The sequence below is a fragment of the Hemitrygon akajei genome, chromosome 4, assembly GCF_048418815.1.
Source record: "Hemitrygon akajei chromosome 4, sHemAka1.3, whole genome shotgun sequence".
Taxonomy (NCBI): domain Eukaryota; kingdom Metazoa; phylum Chordata; class Chondrichthyes; order Myliobatiformes; family Dasyatidae; genus Hemitrygon; species Hemitrygon akajei.
In genome coordinates, this window is record NC_133127.1 from 185028642 (window position 1) to 185048046 (window position 19405).

The 19405-nt window shown below is 41.0% G+C and overlaps 2 protein-coding genes across 2 annotated transcripts in view; both read left to right on the plus strand.

The window, feature by feature from the left end:
• Positions 1–4818, plus strand: part of akap17a (A kinase (PRKA) anchor protein 17A) — a 42273-nt gene extending 37455 nt beyond the window's left edge. The window contains exon 5 of the mRNA XM_073044200.1: positions 1574–4818. Within this exon, the coding sequence (XP_072900301.1) occupies positions 1574–2629 (1056 nt within the window). The 3' untranslated portion in view covers positions 2630–4818. The remainder of the gene's footprint in view (positions 1–1573) is intronic.
• Positions 4819–15497: 10679 nt separating this feature from the next.
• The window catches only part of LOC140725983 (acetylserotonin O-methyltransferase-like), a 50213-nt gene continuing 46305 nt past the window's right edge, over positions 15498–19405 (plus strand). Inside the window, exon 1 of the mRNA XM_073041888.1 lies at positions 15498–15662. Within this exon, the coding sequence (XP_072897989.1) occupies positions 15588–15662 (75 nt within the window). The 5' untranslated portion in view covers positions 15498–15587. The remainder of the gene's footprint in view (positions 15663–19405) is intronic.

The window sequence follows — 19405 nt, forward strand, 5'->3', positions numbered from 1 at the left end:
CGTAATGCATGGGGTTGTCTGTACTCAGCAAGTCAGGCAGCATATGCACAGAGAAAAATGAGAGCATAAGACATGGGAACAGAATTAAGTCATTCATCCCATAAAGTCTGCTCCATCATTCCATCAATGCTGATTTATTATCCCTTTCAACCCCATTCTCCTATCTTATCCCTGTAACTTTTGATGCCCCTGCACACCAGGAACCTATCAACTTCTGCTTTAAATATACCAGACGACTTGGCCTCCATAGCTATTGTGGCAATGAAGTCTGCAAATTCAGCAACCTCTGGCTAAAGAAATTCCTCATCATTTCTATTCTAAACAGACATTCTTGTATTTTGAGTCTGTGCCCTCTGATCCTGGATTCCCTTACGACAGGAAACTCCCTCTCCATGTCCACACTATCTACATCTTAAAGTACTCAGTAAGTTTCAATGAGATATCCATTCATTCTTCTAAACTCCAGCGATTACGGGGCTGAACCATCAAATGCTCCTCTTACTTTAAGCCAGATTAAATGCTTCAGATTTGGCCACAACTTTCCATCGCTGCTGATAACAACACCATGACTCGTACTATCATCAGTCAGGTGAAGGGTCATTGACCTGCAACACTAACTTTGTTTCTGTCTACACAGATACCTTCCAATTGCTCAACATTACCAGCACTTAAAATTCTTAGGTAATGGTTTAGTTCACCTGTCATCAGAACTGATAGTGAAATCAATCAGAAAGTGTCATAGTGTAATTCGCTACAAAGACAGGCTTTCCTGGTGGCCACCCATGTAAGGTCTTAAGATTACGGGGAGAAGGCAGGAGAATGGGGTTGTGAGGGATAAAAAGTCAGCCATAATGGAATGGCCAAGCAGTCTCAACAGTCCAAATAGTCTAATTCTGCTCCCATGTCTTAATTCTACTTCACTTTCCCATTCCAAAGTGTTGGTCCAGGATGAGGCCACTCTCAGTTTGGAGGAGCAACACCTCATTCTGACTGGGTAGCCTCACCGGACAGAAATTGATTTTCATCCTAACTTAGTAATTTCTTCTGCCCTTCCCTTTTTCTGTTTCCCCTCTCACCACTTCTCCACACCTCACTGTGGTGCCCCTTTCTCCTTTCTCCCATAATCCACGCTCTTCGTCAGATTTCCTCTTCAGTCCTTTACCTTTTCAACCTATCCCCTCTTACCTTCACCCATTACCCTCACTTACCTTTACCATCACTTGAATTCATGTATTGTGTGTCAGCTTGCACTGTTTCACCCTCCCCCCCCCCCCAACCACTTTCTTGTTTCTTCCTTCTTCCTTACCAGCCCTTTTGAAGGGTCCCAGCTCAAGTCATTGTCCATTTATTCCTTTCCATAGATGCTGCCTGACTTGCTGAGTTCCTCCAGCATTTTGTGTGTGTGTGTTGCTCTGCAGAATCTCTTGTTTATAAGTGTTTACAAATCAACCAACGTCTTGAGTAAACCTAGAGTTTTTATTTGGGATTTCCATCATCCACTAAGTTCATACCCTGTCGATGCCTTTTCATTTTCAAATAGACTAGTTTATCTCTGACTGTTTATCTCCTACAGGTTGGTAAACAGCAAGAACTGGAGGCACGTCAAGTGGAAGCTGCCCGCCTCCAGCGACTGGAAGAAAAGCGGCGGCAGCAAGAGGCTGAGCTCAGGCGGGTCGAGGAGGAGAAAGAACGCGTCGTGGAGCTTCAGCAGAAGGAGAAGGAGCTGAGAGAGAAACTACTGGAAAACCTCAAGCGGAAGGAGAGTGAAAATCAGCAGAAGGAGGTGTCAAAGCCCAGCCAGGCAGGCCAAGTAGCTCACAAGAAGTCTATCGTTAGTGTATCCCCCGTATTGGCAGCTGCTATTGCTACACCTGCTCAGGCTGGTACCAGTCGGACTGTAAGCCATGATGCAGTCGTGCATGGCAAGAGTGTGCTGCTCGATAAGGACGTAAATGGGCACACTGATGCGGCTGAAAGGTATGTCAATAATTTGGATCAGGCCCAACCTCAAAGGAATACGAATTCTGCGGATCGTCGAAGTGGTGACAAGTGTGCACAGAGCGAGCAGTGTGCCGCCGCGGTGGCTAATAGTCAAGGACTTTCTTCACAAGAATGCTGTGGTAAAAAGAGTAGATATCAGAATGGCCCCAGCCACAAGGAGAGAGAGCAGCAAAGCGACTCTATCAGTGCTGAAACCCGCCAGTTTCAAAAGGACCCTAACAAAGGAGGCAACTCCCGCAAGAGCAGCAGCAGTAGCAGCGAGCACAGCAGGAACTGGAGGGACTCGAGCAGTGACAGTAGCTGCCGCCATCGTGAATGGAGTCGGCACCAGTCCCGCTCGAGGAAGGACAGTGGCCGGCACGGCAGGGAGCAGGGCCACGGTCGTCGTGACTCCAGCCGTGAGCGGAAGCGGTATAAGAGCAGGGAGCGGGCCAGCGGCCGGCGGGCCGCCAGCCGGGAGAGGAACCTGGGCGGGGAGCAGGGGCGCTGGCGACCCAGCTCGAGCAGAGAGCAGGCCCGTCACCGGAAAAGCACGAGCAGGGAGCGCAGCCGACACCGCAGAGACTCCAGCAGGGAGCGTAGCCACCACAGGGACTCCAGTAAGGGACGCAGCCATCATCGGAGGTAGTCAGGCCAGCCACAGAATAACAGCAGAGGGCAACAGACTCAACAATTCAGAGGTTCAGATGAACCATGGACAAATTAGTTTGCAAATATAGTGTGGTAAAATTGTTGTCTGAGATAAAACTAAACCATAAAGGCAAGTGCCACTTGCATTGAAGAAGCCTTCTTTGTTTTGGTAGGAGGGGCCAAAATTGGAAAAACATACAATCAAAGGTTCAGCAAATTGTAATCTAACATGGGATAGCACTGTACTTCACAGAAGCTGGCTACAATTACAAAATTGACATTTCAATCATTTGGCATTTACAATACGAAATCTCCCTGGTAGAAGTTCCAATCTTTTAGTATAAATCCGATGACCTTTCAAGTTTTATTTGCAAATTATTACTGTCAGAGAGTGTACATAGTGGCTGTGTTGTGGCAAGCAGGTGGATAAGGCATTTATTCTCTGGTGAATTTTAATCAGTGCTGTATATAAGAATGTTTTGTAATCTCTTGTATACGGCTGTACATGCCGTATTCTAATTATTCCACATCTTAAAACACAGTTCCTTATTGTTAATTAAACACTTAATTTATATAAATAGCAACCAGAAAAATTAATGGCAAACTTGTTTTAAAGGGGCACCTAAAATTCTTGTCAGGATGTCTTTCAGTATTTCTCATGGATATTGTAGGTTTTAGAAATGTTACCTCTTAAATCTTATTTCCTGCCTTCCATTAACGGACATTGTTACTAATTGTAGACGTGATAGTATGGCCACAATCACAGTTGCAACTCTGACAATTGGTGTAAGGAACAACATTGTGAAGTAAAATTATAAGAAGCTGCAAGGGAGAGCAATCTGCATCAACTACTCAAGAACCACTTCGGGTCAAAGCCCATTTTAATGACCCATAACAGAACAGGTGAAACAGGACTTTGTACCAGCAGGTTTCTGACCTATTATCTGATTCATTGTACAGCAGTTGCTGAGAAGGGAAAGTGGGCCATTTATGAGTGGCAACGCTTCATCATGAATCCATTGTGCATCTGATTCATGTGGAGTCTAGAAAGCATCATATGATCTCCATTGTATCTTTTCAATGTAAAGAAATTTGAACCAGAGGGCAACAGACTCAACGATTCAGAGGTTTACATAAACCATGGGCAGATGTACAATACTGTGCAAAACTCTTAAGCACATGTATATAGCTAGGGTGGACAGGAGGGACAACTTGGGTGGGAAAAGTACATCTTCTTTCCCCGCCATTTCCTCTCCCATCAGCAATTGCATTGATCTTGCTGGAAGATTTCCTTAATGATATGAGTGTGCTTGCTTTGATTGTTCTACTCTTTTTCCTTTATTTTGCTGCAGACAGTGGAAAAAAAAGATTGAAAACTGCAACAAACATAGGTCAAAACCAGTTCTGAATCACACTTGCCATTGGTGTGTCCCGAAACAACAAAAAACCTTTGAAATTCCTAAATTTGCTCTATCAAACTGTCAATGATATTAAACGCAGAAAGATCCATATTAGAACTAGAGCTTAGGAAGCTATAAATAGTTCTCTGGGTAGAAATAAAGGGAAAAAAATAGGGTGTCCAAAAGAAGTTTTGTCTGGTTCCTGAATAACAATAACACAGTGAGAACTTTACTTATGATTGTATTTAGGATTACACTTTAAAACTGAAAGTTATTTCAGTAATTTGATAGCAGAATAAAGAGCATTGTGCTCTGAGACTTTAATTTTAAAAAGAAAAAGCCCAATCCTTTGTTTTTATCTTGAATGTTGAGCTTGTTAAATGCTGTAATGCATCATTTTGTTTTCAGTGGTGTGCATTTCCTGTTCTGTATAAAATTCCTCATTGAGAGTTGTGTAATAAATGCTGTTTCTGTTTCCAATTGTCTCTTTCCTATCATTTGCTAAATCTTCAACGTTTGCTTTTATTCCCACCAAATTTCTAAAAAAAATTGCTCTATATTTATTTGTTCTATCAACTGTCAATCATTTGCATCATTTAGTAAAGTTTTTTGAAATACCTTTCTCATTTGTCTTTTTTAAATTACAATTAAGATGTTGTAACTTTATCAAAGCTTTACACAATATTAACTGTTCACACCATGAACTGATTAAGATTTATGTATAACTTAAATTGAAGCTGTATATTATCTGTTAATAATATATTAAATGTGTTGTGTGTGGGCTGCATTTCCTGTGCAATTTTATCCTTCAAATCTCTGTACAGTAAAGACGGGTTTAAATTTCTGGGTAAAATGTTAGAATAGAAACTTGCCAATGGGAGCAAAGAAATGGATTTAAGGAAACAGAAGGAAATGGTGAACCAATTGTTACAACAAATTTACTACCATTTATCTTAAATGTTTCTTCCATGAAACGTGCTGGTTGAAAGGTTCAAATACATCAAATCTGATTTTAAAGACTAAAATTGAGATGGAATTGTTTCTGTATCTCTCCATTCTGAGCGTGTTGCATTTTGCTGTGTTCCCCCCCCCGCCTGCCCCGCATTGCGGGTCTTGCCTTCATGTGTGTAGGACTCTAGATCTTAGATTTCTTTAAACACCCCCACCTGCCTATGGCAGTTTAAGGCACACTTTTGACAAATTGCTTGGTCACCTGTCTTAATCCCGGTTTGATACCTGAATGTCTCACATTTACCAATGTGCTAACTACCGGTAAATACAATTTGTGAAGTACCAGTAAGTCTTTTCTGATAGACTTGAGGACAATAAACACCAGCAGTGTTTGTGTTGACTTGATCACAAGTCAAGCAGCATCTACAGAGAGAGGATATGAGAAGAGTAGAATGGGTAGTTGTGTGAGAGCACAAAACTAAAGAGGTTTTGTAATGGATATGGAAATAGGGAGATATAAAACTTTGTGGTGTCAATTTGCCATAAATCAATTGTAAAGTTGTAAATAACATGTATATCTATACAAATAGCATAATCAAATCACTGAATCTTAAGTTAGAAGAGTATTAATAAAATCATGTATAATGGAAACATTTTTACTCCCTAACATAGTATTCAGTTTCCCCCCCCCCCCACAACCCTTTGTTCACACAAATGAGTATTACAACCAAGGATTTTGATCAATTTAACTGCGAATTTTTAATTGTGTACCACATGCTCCTTTTTTCACAGTAGAGTCCAAAAAACAAGGAAAAGTAAAGCCTGAAAAACTAAAAACTCAAACTGAAATGTCAGCAGTTCAAAAGTATTCATCCCCCTTTGCTGACTACTTAGCTGTGGGAGGTGGTTCAACTATTTCAGCCAGCAGTCTTTTTCGGATAAGTCTGCATTAGCTTTGCACAACGTGATGAAGCAAGATTTGCCCATTCTTCCTTGCAAAATTGCTCAAACTGTGACAGGTTTTTTGGGGAGCGGCAGTACATAACAATCTTGAGGTCAAGGTCATAACTGACTGGGCCACTCAAGGACATCAACCCTGGGGTTACTCTGGTAATGTGCTTTTGGTTATTGTCCTGCTGAAAGACTTGACTTCCCTCATCAGTTTAAGCCTTCTGGCAGAGGCTAGCAGGTTTTTACCCGGGATCTCTCTGCATTTAGCAGCATTCATCTTCCCGTCAATCTTGACCAGATTTCCAGTTTCTGCTGCTGAAAAGCATTCCCGTAGCATGCTGCTACCTCCACCATACCTTTATAGTAGGGATAATGTTACCTGGCTGGTGCACAGTATTAGATTTACGCCACAGGTACCACGTAATGTTGAGGTCAATAAGTTCCACCTTAGTCACATCCAACCACAAGACCTTCTTCCACATCTTTACAATATCTTTTAAGTGACACTTTGCAAAGTCTAGATGGGCAAAGATATGATGGGTTTTTTTTAAACAAAGTTTTCTTCCTTGCTACTCTTCCATAAATACCTTTTTTGTGCAAGGCCTTGGAGATTGTGGGTCCAGTTGCAGCCATTGACAGCAGTTCACTGAGAGTGACTGTTGGTGTCATAGTAGCCTCTCATACAAGTGCCATTCTTCGGCGACTAAGTTTAGAGGGGTGGCCTGACCTAGGCAGTGTGGCTGAGATTTCATGCTTTATACTGAGCTCCAACATGTGTTCAGTGGCTTTGAGATGGTCCTGTACCCTTCCCTAGATTTGAGCTTCTCTTACCATTTCTCTGGCTTGTCTTGAATTCTCTTTTGTCTTCATTTTGACTTGGTCTGTTGAAAATCTACTATAATGTTGGACCTTACCGAGAGGGAGGTTATTTATTCTTATCAATTAATTGAAATGAGTGATCCTCCAATTTTCTACATCAACAAATTGAGCAAGTTGGTAAGGTAATATACAGTATTGTATCTGAGGAAAATTAGTAAAGTAATTACAAAGGGGATGAATACTTCCTCAGAAGCAAAATTTTGGTTTAAAATTTTTAGTAAATTGTTGACATGTTTTGCAAGGTTTTGATATGATGCACAATGTTTTACACATTAGCTCAAAAATCCTACCTCAATATATTTTAAATTTTTAAAAAATAGACATTAAATGTGAAAATAGTTGTAGGAGCTGAATACTTTTTCCAAGGCACTGTAATTAAATAATTTCCAGTTCTATGAAGACAGATCCTTCCCAATGGATATTTCTCCTATTCCAGCCTGTTGCTGTGCGGAAGGTAGACGTGGTATGTAAGGGAATAGAAAAATCTGATCTACCATTTAAAATTAAATTGCAGGAGTGAGGCAAAAGAGCACAAACTCAACCTCATACAAAGTTATATTTAACATTGTTACCTGGAAGTTTTTTTTACACATGGGATAATCAAATCACGCACTCGCCACTCTCTGAGTAAAAAACCGGACATCTCCTCTGTACCTACTCCCCAGTACCTTAAACCTGTGTCCTCTTGTGGCAACCATTTCAGCCCTGGGTAAAGCCTCTGACTATCCACACGATCAATGCCTCTCATAATCTTGTACATGTCTATCAGGTCACCACTCATCCTTTGTTGCTCCAAGGAGAAAAGGCTGAGTTCACTCAACCTATTCTCATAAGGCATGCTCCCCAATCCAGGCAACATCCTTGTAAATCTCTGCATCCTTTCTATGGCTTCCTGTAGTGAGGCGACCAGAACTGAGCACAGTACTCCAAATGGGTCTGACTAAGGTCCTATATAGCTGTAACATTACCTCTGGGCTCCTAAATTCAATTCCACAATTGATAAAGGCCAATGCATCATATGGCTCTTCATTTCATTTTTAGAATCTTTTTATTGGTACATAATCTTCTACAGCTATAAAATGATACAAAATTTCAACAAATTAATATATATACAATTAATAAAGCTGAAGAAAATAAAAACTAATATATAAAAATGAAATATATGTAAGAAAAAGAAGGGGAAAAAAAGAACCCCATCTACCTAAGGAAACAAAAATCCCACTGACTTAAAAAAAAAGGGGGGGGAACCCATTAGGAACCAACCCCTGGAGCAATACATCTTACAATCATCTATATATATATATAAAAGAACCATCAACTGCCAATTCATATTTATATAGAATAAGAGTGGAAGGAAACCATATAAAATAATTCAAATTAAATGATAATATTTGGCAAAAGAGCCCCATCTTCTCTCAAAATCGAATCGGGGATCAAAAGTTCTTCTACTAATTTTTTCCAAACTGAGACATAACATTACTTGAGAAAACCATTCAATTAATGTAGGGACAGAGGTATCTTTCCATTTTAATAAAATAGTCCTTCTTGCCAATAATGTAACAAATGCAATTACATGTTGATCTGAAGATGAAATACCCTGAATATGATACGGAACTATTCCAAATAGAACAGTCAATCTAATAGGTTGTATATTAATTTTCAGAGCTTTAGAAATGGTAGAAAACAAAGATTTCCAGAACGGTTTTAATGAAGAACACGACCAGAACATATGTGACAAAGTAGCTACTTCAGTTTTACACCTATCACAGTAGTTGTCTATACTAGGAAATGTTTTAGATAGTCTCTCCTTTGTTAAATAATAATGGTGAACAATTTTAAACTGAATTAAACAGTGATTGGCACATAAGAATTTATGTTTTTCAAAACTTGCAACCAATCTTCATTAACAAAGGTTATATTAAGTTCTCTCTCCCAAACTTGTTTAATCTTTAGTGAGAGGTTCTCTTTTTGTAACAAAAGTAAATTATAAATTCTGCTAATGGAACCTCTCACTAAAGAATTCAACTTCAAAATGGTATCCAACAAATCAGATTCTTGCAAATATGGAAACTTAGATAATTATTGTTGTAAAAAATGTCTAACCTAAAGATATTGCAGAAAATGTGTTATGAGCGAGAATATTTGTTAATTAACTCTTCAAAATTCATCAATCAACCATCACAAAATAAATCTGTAAAAGAATGGATCTCTTTATTTCTCCATAAGAGAAAACTGGGATCAGTTATTGAAGGTTTAAATAAAAAGTTTCGATATAAAAAACTAGACAACTTAAGTTGTTTAAAATTTTTAAAAATTGTGAAACTGAAACCAAATCCGTAAGGAATGTTTAATAACAGGGTAAAGATTTAGAATTTTAGAGAGTTGTAAAGGCAATGGAGCTCCTAATATTGAAGTTAAATAAAATTGTTTAACAGCTTTTAATTCCAAATCAACCCATAGTGGTTTTTGGCTCTTGTCGAGCCAATATAGCCAAAAGCATAATTGTCTGATATTAACAGCCCAATAATAGTCTTAAATTAGGAAGTGGAAGTCCACCATCTTTTTTAGATTTTTGTAAATGATACTTATTAATTCTTGGACTTTTATCGTTCCAAATAAAGGAAGAAATGAGAGAGTCAGTTTGATCAAAAAAAATTTTAGTTAAAAAGATAGGTATATTTTGGAAAATATATAAAAATCTAGGTAAAATCATCCCTTTCACAGCATGGATACGACCTATTAGTGAGTAAGTGGATTCCATCTAGAAAATAGTTGTTTCATGGAGTCCATTAAAGGAACTATATTTGCTTTATAGAGATCTTTTTTTTAGTAATTATAATACCTAAATATTTAAAAGTATTAACAATTCTAAAAGGAATATCATTATATATAAAAACAGAGGCATTTAATGGAAACAATTCACTTTTATTCAAGTTAAGTTTATATCCTGAAAATTTACCAAAATCTTTTAGTGTTTCCAAAAGATTAGGAATTGATTCCTCAGGATTCAAAATAAAAACCAAAAGATCATCTGCACAAAGAGAAATCTTACGTATAGTTCCATTCATAGAGATATCATGAATATTTTTAGCTTCACGTAGTGTTATGGCCAAAGGCTCCAATACAAGATTAAATAATAAAGGGCTTAATGGACATCCCTGTCTAGAACCACGAGAAAGTGAAAAAAAAGAGGATGCCTTCTTAACCACAGAGTCTACCTGTACAGCTGCTTTGAGCATCCTATGGACTCGGACCCCAAGATCCCTCTGATCCTCCACACTGCCAAGAGTCTTACCATTAATGCTATATTCTGCCATCATATTTGACCTACCAAAATGAACCATTTCACACTTATGGGTTGAACTCCATCTGCCACTTCTCAGCCCAGTTTTGCATCCTATCAATGTCCTGCTGTAATCTCTGACAGCCCTCCACACTATCCACAACACCTCAAACCTTTGTGTCATCAGCAAGCTTCCTAACCCATCCCTCCACTTCCTCATCCAGGTCATTTATAAAAATCATGAACAGTAAGGATCCCAGAACAGATCCCTGAGGCACACCACTTGTCACAGACCTCCATGTGGAATATGACCTGTCTACAACCTGTCTTTGCCTTCTGTGGGCAAGCCAGTTCTGGATCCACAAAGCAATGTCCCCTTGGATCCCATGCCTCCTTACTTTCTCAATAAGCCTTGCATGGAGTAAACTAGATTGGCCAAAAGGTCTATTACTGTTCTGTAGTGTATTATGAGTGTATCTTGGTGGCATGAATGTCTTGGGCTGAAAGGCCTGTTTCTGTGCTGAATGACTGATTAATGAAATAATATGAGCTAAATTAACAAAACAAGCATGAACTCCTATACAGTACATTTCTTTTCACAATGTATCCCTCACAGAATGACCCAATTAAACTATGTACAGTATTTGATTACCTAGTTAATTTTTCTATTGCACCTGATCTTTTGTGCATAACACTTCAAATTTCCTTGCATCACCACTTTGCTTGCCAACTGCATTTGATTTGGAAGTTCACTAGTAACTGATCACAAAAGACTCGTACAAGAGTGTGATTTTTGAACAATGATTGATAGATTAGTTTCCATCAGTTATAAAATTAAATTGAATTGACTTTATTACTTACATCCTTCACATATACTATCTCAAGATTAATTTTCTTGTGGACATTCACAGTGGATACAAAAAAATACAATAGAATGAATGGAAAAACTATAAAGACAGGCAATCAATGTACAATAGAAAACAAACTGCAAATACAAAAAATAATAATATTTGAGAAATGAGTTGGAGAATCCTTGAAAGTGAGTCCCTGGGTTGTGGAGCCAGTTCAGTACTGAGGTGAGTAAATTTATCCACACCAGTTTGGGAATCTGGTGGTTGACTTCAAGATGGCGGCGCGATGCAGCGCGCAGCGGCCACTCCAGGAATGAATATCTGTTATCTGTAAGTAGGGGCCGTGTACAATCCTGATTTGATGGAGACGGACGTGTGAAGCACGGAGGAACATCTGGTGGAACTTTTGAAATGCCTGTTTTGCTGCTACTGTGCGATCGGAGAAATCTCCGGGAGGAAGGCCCCGAATCCTCGGCTTTGCCTGTTGCTTGGCGGCTGGTGCCGGGGTCGAAGCGCTCAGCAGAGATGGTGCTCGGTGACGGAGGGCTGGTCGGAGGCTCGAAGTTGGCTGTGGTCGAAGCTCCCAAAGTGCTGTATCGGAGGTTCATGGCAGGAAGAGTTTTTCTTCCTTCTACCATCCGCGTGTGATGATGGGCTGTCGGGACTTTGAGACTTTCTTTTAAATCGTGCATGGACTGCTCTTTATCAGATTACGGTATTGCTTTGCACTGTTGAAACTATGTGTTATAATTATGTGGTCTTTGTCAGTTAGTCTTTTATCAATTATGGTATTGTCTGCACTGTTGAAACTATATGTTAACTATAACTATATGTAACTATATGGTTTTGTGTATGTCTTGTAGCTTTAGGTTTGTCTGATGGGTTTGTATTTCCTTTCCGGGGAACGTGCTAAGACGGTAGCGCGATATCGATATGCAGCAGCCTCTCCGGACTCTGGATTGGGGATTACCAAATGTTATGTGGTTTTTCTTGTGTGGTCTGTTTTGTGCTTTTTCGTGTTATCATTCCGGAGAACGTTGTCTCATTTTTTAACTGCATTGTATTTGTGGTTTATAAATGACAATAAACTGAATCTGAATCTGAAGGGTGATAACTTTCTGAATCTGCTGGTGTGGGACACAAGGATCCTGAACTTCCATACCAATGGCAGCATAGCCTTGCAGGGTGGCTGGGGGAAGGGAAAATCTTTGATGATGGATACTGCTCTTGTGTGGCATTGCTCCTTGTAGATGGGCTCAATAGTGGAGAGGGGTTTTCCTGTGATGGACTTGGGCTGTATCCACTACTTTTTGTAGGCTGTTCTAGTCTCGAGCATTGTTGTTTCAACGTAATTACTACTGGCCCACCACCTTCCCACCCACCCCATCCATGTCTTTGTAACCCCTACACTTCACTGTGTCACCACACTCTTGACTGACTTCCCCAAGATGGCACAGGAGTTGTTTTCACATCATCACGTCACTACCACTCCAAAAGACCATCTCACTTTCAATCAATCAATCACTCTGTCTCTGCAGGTCATGATTTTTGAAGTGTGTCCAGTTACTTCTTTAACTTGAAGGATTCTGCCTCCACCACTCTTTCATACTGCGACCCCATCACCTGAGTGAAAATAAACCTTATTTCCCCTCTAATTTGTCTAATAATTATATTAAATCTGTCTTGTCCTCCCTCTGTGATCCTGAGATCATCCAGAACTCTGCACTTCATTCTAACATAATCTTTACTCTTTGTCTCCTTTTTAAATAATGCATCAACCTTGGTTTCAAATCCCTTTATGGTTGCTGCTACTTATTACTTATAATCCTCTCCAGGTCGGTAACCCTCTGACCTATTCCTAATCCTCAAAACTGGCTGTGGTCAGCTGAGTGCGTATTCCTACATCACCGTGAGAGTAATTTATTGACTGGGAAATTAATTGGTTTGCAAGAGCAGAAGTATCATTAACTCAAGAGATTTTGCAAATGATGGATGTCCAGAACAACACACAAACGCCACACACACAAAATGCTGGAGGAACTCGGCAAGCGAAGCAGCATAAATGGAGCGGAATAAACAGTCGACATTTTTGGTCCGAGTGGCAGGTTTCACAGTATAGAATCCACTTAGAAACAAATCTGCAGTAAAACTTCAATAATCTAGTATCTTGTTGTTTAGAAATTCTGATCTTTCTGGCTCTCTGGGCGCTGATTTCTGTCCTTCATTTAACTCACCAGTGTACTGGTTTCCAGGCTCCCTTCGCCACATTGGACCCCTGGTATTTATGGATTCAATGTCCATTTAGGAATTGGTTGACAGAGGGGAATGTTGAGTGTGTACCTCCTCCCTAATGATAACAATGAGAAGAGGGCATTCCCTGGGTGACAGGGGTCCTTAAAAACGGACGTCGCCTTTCTGAAGTACCGTTCCTTGAAGGTGTTTTGGATACTACGGAGACTAGTACCCAAGATGGAGCTGACTAATTTGACAACTTTCTGTAATTTCTTTCAGACCTGTGCAGTAGCCCCCGTATGCCAGACAATGATGCAGCCTGTCAGAATGTTCTCCATGGTACGTCTGTAGAAGTTAGCGTGTTTTAGGAGATGGACTCCTGATTTAACCCTAACCTAATTACAGGACAATTTACAATGATCAATTAACCTATCCGATAGGTCTTTGGACTGGGGGAAGAAACTGGAGGACCCGGAGAAAACCCACTCATTCCACGGAGAGGATGTACATGTACAGAGACCCTTTCAGGTCGGCGCCGGAATTGATCCAAACTGCCAGCTGTAATGGTGTCGAACAAACAGCTACGCCACTGTGGCGTGTTATATTACTGCACAACGTCTTTAAAAAGTGACATAAGAGTATGTCAGCGGCAAAGTTGAAGTATCAAATAGCCCAGAAAGTTGAGAGACAGCAGATACTGGAATCTGGAGCAAAAACAAATACGAATAGCTGGTGGAACTCAACAAGTCAGGCAGCATTTGTGGAGAGAAATGGCTGTTCAACATTTTGGGTCAAGACCCTTCATCTGGACTGAAAGATAGTGAGGATAGAGGCAGTATAAATGGGTAACGGGGTGAGTTAGTGATGCACCATCACTAACTCACTCTGAGACGTAGGAAGCGAGGTATCGGCTTTTATTGACTGGAAGAATGAACAGCACTACATCCTGGAGAATGAGGCCGGGCATCAGGCCTCAATCGCCTTTATACAGGGGTCTGTGGGAGGAGCCACAGGAGCAGTCCAGACAGGTATATGTAGTTCACCACAGTTAGTACTCCACCTTCCTTTCCTGTCAGAATCCATCCGCAGTCCTCTGTTGCCTCCACCTATCACCTCCCAGCTTCAGTCACTATTCCCACCCTGTCTCCTCCAGCTGCTCATCACCCCTCCTCCCCCGGAACCTACTAGTTCTTACCCCACCGCTTCTCCTCTGCTCTTCAATCTGACAGTCTCCTCTCTTACAGTCCAGATGAATGGTCTCAACCTGAAAAATCAGCCGTCCATTTCTCTCTGCCTGTCCTGTTCAGTTCCTTCAGCAGTTTGTGCTTCAGCCCATAAAATCTGCCTTGCACCACCAGAGTCGTAAACTGCTGGATTAATGGAGTTTTACTGTATTCCACAACCAGGAACAGTACGCAGGCACAGCAGCTTGTTTTCCAAAATAAATGTACACTTGGTACCTGATAAAGTGGACAGTGAATGTATGTTCATTGTCTTCTGCTGTTGTATCCCATCCACTTCAAGGTTCGATGTGTTGTGTGTTCATATTTGCTCTTCTGCACACCACTGTTTTAACACATTTATTTGAGTTCCTCTTGCCTTCCTGCCAGCTTGAACCAGTCTGGCCATTCTCCTCAGACCTCTCTCATTAACAAGGTGTTTTCACCCACAGAACTGCAGCTCACTAGATTATTTTTGTTTTTCACATCATTCTCTGTAAACTCGAGAGACTGTTCTGTGTGAAAACCCCAGGAAATGAACAGTTTCACAGATACTCAAACCATCCTCTCTGTCACCAACAATCATCCCATGGTCAAAGTCACTTAGATCACATTTCTTCCCCACTCTGATGTTTGGTTTGAACAACTGAACCTCTTGACCATGTCTGCTTGCTTTTATGCATTGAGTTGCTGCTAGATGATTGACTCATTACATACTTGTATTAACAAGCAGACGTACAGGTGTACCTAATAAAAGGGCCACTGAGTATATCGACTGCAATGTCAAATGTTTTAATTATTTTACAATTATTTTAAAAAATTGAGTTAAGTTTCTGTGAGGAGACCTAATGATGCTTCAAGACTTTAAAAAATCTGACACCAGCACAGGTTGCAAAGGCCATAAAAGGAATTACATAAAATGTAGGTTCTTATCTTAAATCCCGAACAACATTACAATCAAAGAGATTGTCAAAGTCAATCACATGTAGCTCCAATCTCCTTAAGCGATTAGAAAGTACCAGGTATTTACACCTCAGCAACCAATGAGTGATCGTAGCAGATGAGCAGATCCCTTATATGCTGGCTGTGAGACTGGGGAACTTGCAAATGATATTGAGCTATTGATTACCCGACAGAACCCATGAAGAACTGAGTTGTTGTAAATTAAGAAAGCTAACAAGCTTTTATTATGGAATACTCAAAGCAGGAACCTGAGTATCCACAGAAGCTGCTGGATTATATGAATGGATTTCTTATATCCAAGGTAAGCAAGAATTTCACAAAGCCAAGGAAGTGAAATCACGTCATTGATAACTTTTCAGTTGAAATATATTTATTAGTCAATTGGATTTAACCCTCATCATGACGTAGATATTCTGTCGATGCTGGAAATATTGAGCAACACACAGAAAATGCTGGAGGAACTCAGCAGGTCAGGCAGCATCTATGGAGGGGAATAAACAGTTGACGTTCCGGGCTAAGAACTTCTTCAGGACTGGAAGGGAGTTGGGGGTGGGGGCGCAGAAACTCAAATAAGAAGGTGGGTGGAGGGGAAGGAGTAGAAGATAGCAGGTGAGGGGGAAGGTAGGTGTGTGGGGGAGGAGGGATGCAGTAAGAAGCTGTGAGGGGAGGGGATAGGTGCTAAAGGTAAAGGGCTAAAGAAGAAAAACCTGATAGGAGCAGAGTGTGGACCGTGGGACAGAGGCGAGGAGGCGGAGCACCAGAGAGAGGCCATAGGCCAGTGAAGAGAAGAGGTAAGAGGGGAACCAGAATGGGGAATGGAAAATGTGAGGAAGGGGAGGGGGAGTCATTACTGGAATTTAGAGAAATTAATGTTCCTGTCGTCAGGTTGGAGGCTACCCTGACAGATTGTGAGGCATTGCCCGTTGTCGAGAGAGTGAAAGTGCTCGACAAAGCTGTGCGGCAATCTACGTGGGGTCTCAGCGGTGTATCTGGAGCACTAGATGCAGTGGACGACCCTGACAGACTTGCAGGTGAAGTATAGCCCCACCTGCAATGACTGTTTGGGGCCTGGATGGTGGTGAGGGAGGAGGTGAGGGGGCAAGTGTAGCACTTAACTACAGCAATGCATTGGTATCTGTTGTCAGATGATGATAGTTGAGTTAGCTACTGATAAGGAGTGTGAGTTGGCTACTGGGCCCTTCAATCCTGCTCCATCATTACTGGTCCTCTTAGACTATAACACTATATGACATAGGAGCAGAAGTAGGCCATTCAGCCCATTGAGTCTGCCCCACCGTTCCATCATGTCTAATCCTGGATCCTACACAAACCCACACACCTACCTGCTAGCCATATCCTTTCAACTTCTGCTTTAAATATACCCACAATATCGGCCTCAACCACGGTCTGTGGCAGAGCATTCCACAGATTCACTGCACTCTGGCTAAAAATATTCTTTCTTACACGTGGAATATTGTGTTCTAAAAGATCGCCCCTCAGTTTTAAGGCTGTGCTCTTTAGTTCTGGATACCCCAACCATAGGAAACATCCCCTCCACATCCATCTTATTAGTCCTTTACACGTTCAATAGGTTTCAGTGTGACCTCCCCCCTCCACCCCGCATTCTTCTAAATTCCAGTGAGTACAGGCCCAAAGCTGCCAAACGCTCCTCAAGCATTAACTCCTTCATTCCCAGAATCATCCTCGTGAACCTCCTCTGGACAACATATTCTTTCTGAGATATGGAGCCTAAAATTCTTAATAGTATTCAAAGTGCAGCCTGACTAGTGTCTTATAAAGCCTCAGCATTATCTCCTTGCTTTTATATTCTATTCCCCTTGAAATAAATGCCAGGATTGCATTTTCCTTCTTTACCACAGACTCAACCTGTAAATTAACCTTCTAGGAGTCTTACACGAGGACTCCCAAGTCCCTCTGCACCTCTGACATTTGAACCTTCTCCCCATTTAAATAATAGTCTGCATTATCATACATTTCCCAACATTGTACTCCATCTGCCACTTTTTTATGCCCATTCATCCAATTTGTTTAAGTCCTGCTGCAATAGCATTGCTTGCTAAGCACTACCTACCCCTCCACCTATTCTTCGTATCATCCGCAAACTTTGCCACAAAGCCATCAATTCCATTATCCAAATCATTGACAAACAATGTGAAAAGTAGCAGTCCTAATACTGACCCCTGAGGAACATCACTAGTCACAGGCAGCCAACCAGAAAAGGCCCCTTTTATTTCCACTCGCTCTTCTGAGCCAGTTTCCCGTGGCTTAATATCATGATCTATGAAAAAAATGTTCTAATTCCTCTTTTAATACTTCTCATGATTTTATCTCTAAAGTCTTCTAGGACAAAGAATTCAAAGTGCTCATTACACTCTGTGAGAAACGTTGTTTCAAAAAGTTCCAGGGGACCTTTTATACTAACCTGATGTAGGCAAAGGAAAGTCTCAATTTCATATTTCCAAAGAAACTCTAAGCATAATGCATTGGACACAACTAAACAAACAAAGATTGGTATTCCGTGGCATAGAGTCATACAGTAAAAATACAGTCCCTTCAGGCCACCATAAGGAAGGCACGTGGTCAGGGAATTTAGTTCAAGACCCATGAGGTAATTTTGAAGATCTATTAAATTCTGGTTAAACCACACGTGGAATATTATGTTCAGGTCTGGTCATCTTATTATAGGAAGGATGCAGAGAGTTTGCAGAGATTTACCAGAATGCCACCTAGATTACAGAATATATCTTGTGAGGATAGGTTGAGTGAGTTAAGGTTTTTTTCTTTGTAAAGAAGGAGGATGAGAGGTGACTTGGAGGTGTATAAGAGGATAAGGCATAGATATAGAATGGATACTCAGAGACTTTTTCTCAGCATGGAAAAAGCTAAGATGAGGGGGCATAACTGTATGTGGGGGGTTGGATGTCAGAGGTAATTTGTCTACACAGAGAGTGATAGATGCATGAAACACCCTGCCAGGGATGGTGGTAACTCTTAGATAGGCATGTGGATGAAAGAAAAATGGAGGTCAATGTGGGAGGAGGGTATAGATTGATCTTAGAGTAGGTTAATGAATCAGAACATCATAGGCCAAAGAGCCTGTAACATGTCCTAAGTTCTAAGTCCATGCAGGCCAATAAATCTCATGTATACTAACTTCATTTACCAACAGTGGGTCTGTAGTCTCCTATGCCTTGGTGGTTTATGTGATTAACCTGATTTTCCTTAAATATAACAAAGTCATGTTTATATTGTTACGCCTGTGCCCCAACTCTGAGGGGCCGAAGGGTACAAAGTAGCCCCCTCTTTTTTGAGAATCGCAAGATCGCTATTAATTCAGGTCAGGAGACCCAGGAAATGAGAGAGAGAGAGACGCAGAATCCACAGGGGGTCTGGAATGTCCTGGCCTCTCAACGATACAAAGCCACGGGAAACGGCCATTGTCTCTTGGAGACGGAATTGTGTATTGAGCCCTGTGCTATTCATCGAAGCCCTCAAGGAATGAGCAACGTGGGCTGGTTGGGGGGGGTGGCAGCATCCCAACCTGATTGACATCTGAGACCCCGTGAGTAAGGATAAAAGAGGGTCTGGGGAACAACCCCTCTAGACGCACCAGGAGAAATGCTAGAAATCCCGTGACAGCGTAATAGCGACAGCCGGTGGAAAGCCCACGTGCGTCCTTTTCCATTTGCCTCGGAATTGGTGGGGCTGACCACGGAAGACGGCTTAGCTAAAAGGAAAAGGACACCGATGACATTTCGAAGGATCGGCATCATAAAACGGAAAACGGGCAAGTTCTAAACTCCGTCTCTCTCTCCAGCCAAAAGCTGCAGCCTGAATGAACTTGAGTGACTTTTATATTTCCATCGGACAATACATTATCCCCTAGACAACGATAGAGCTATTTCTTATTGATTATTATTATACCCACGCTTTTAGATTTAGTATTGACGACGTATATTATCTGTATGTTTGCATTGATATTATTTTTGTGTATTTTTATCAATAAATACTGTTAAAAATAGT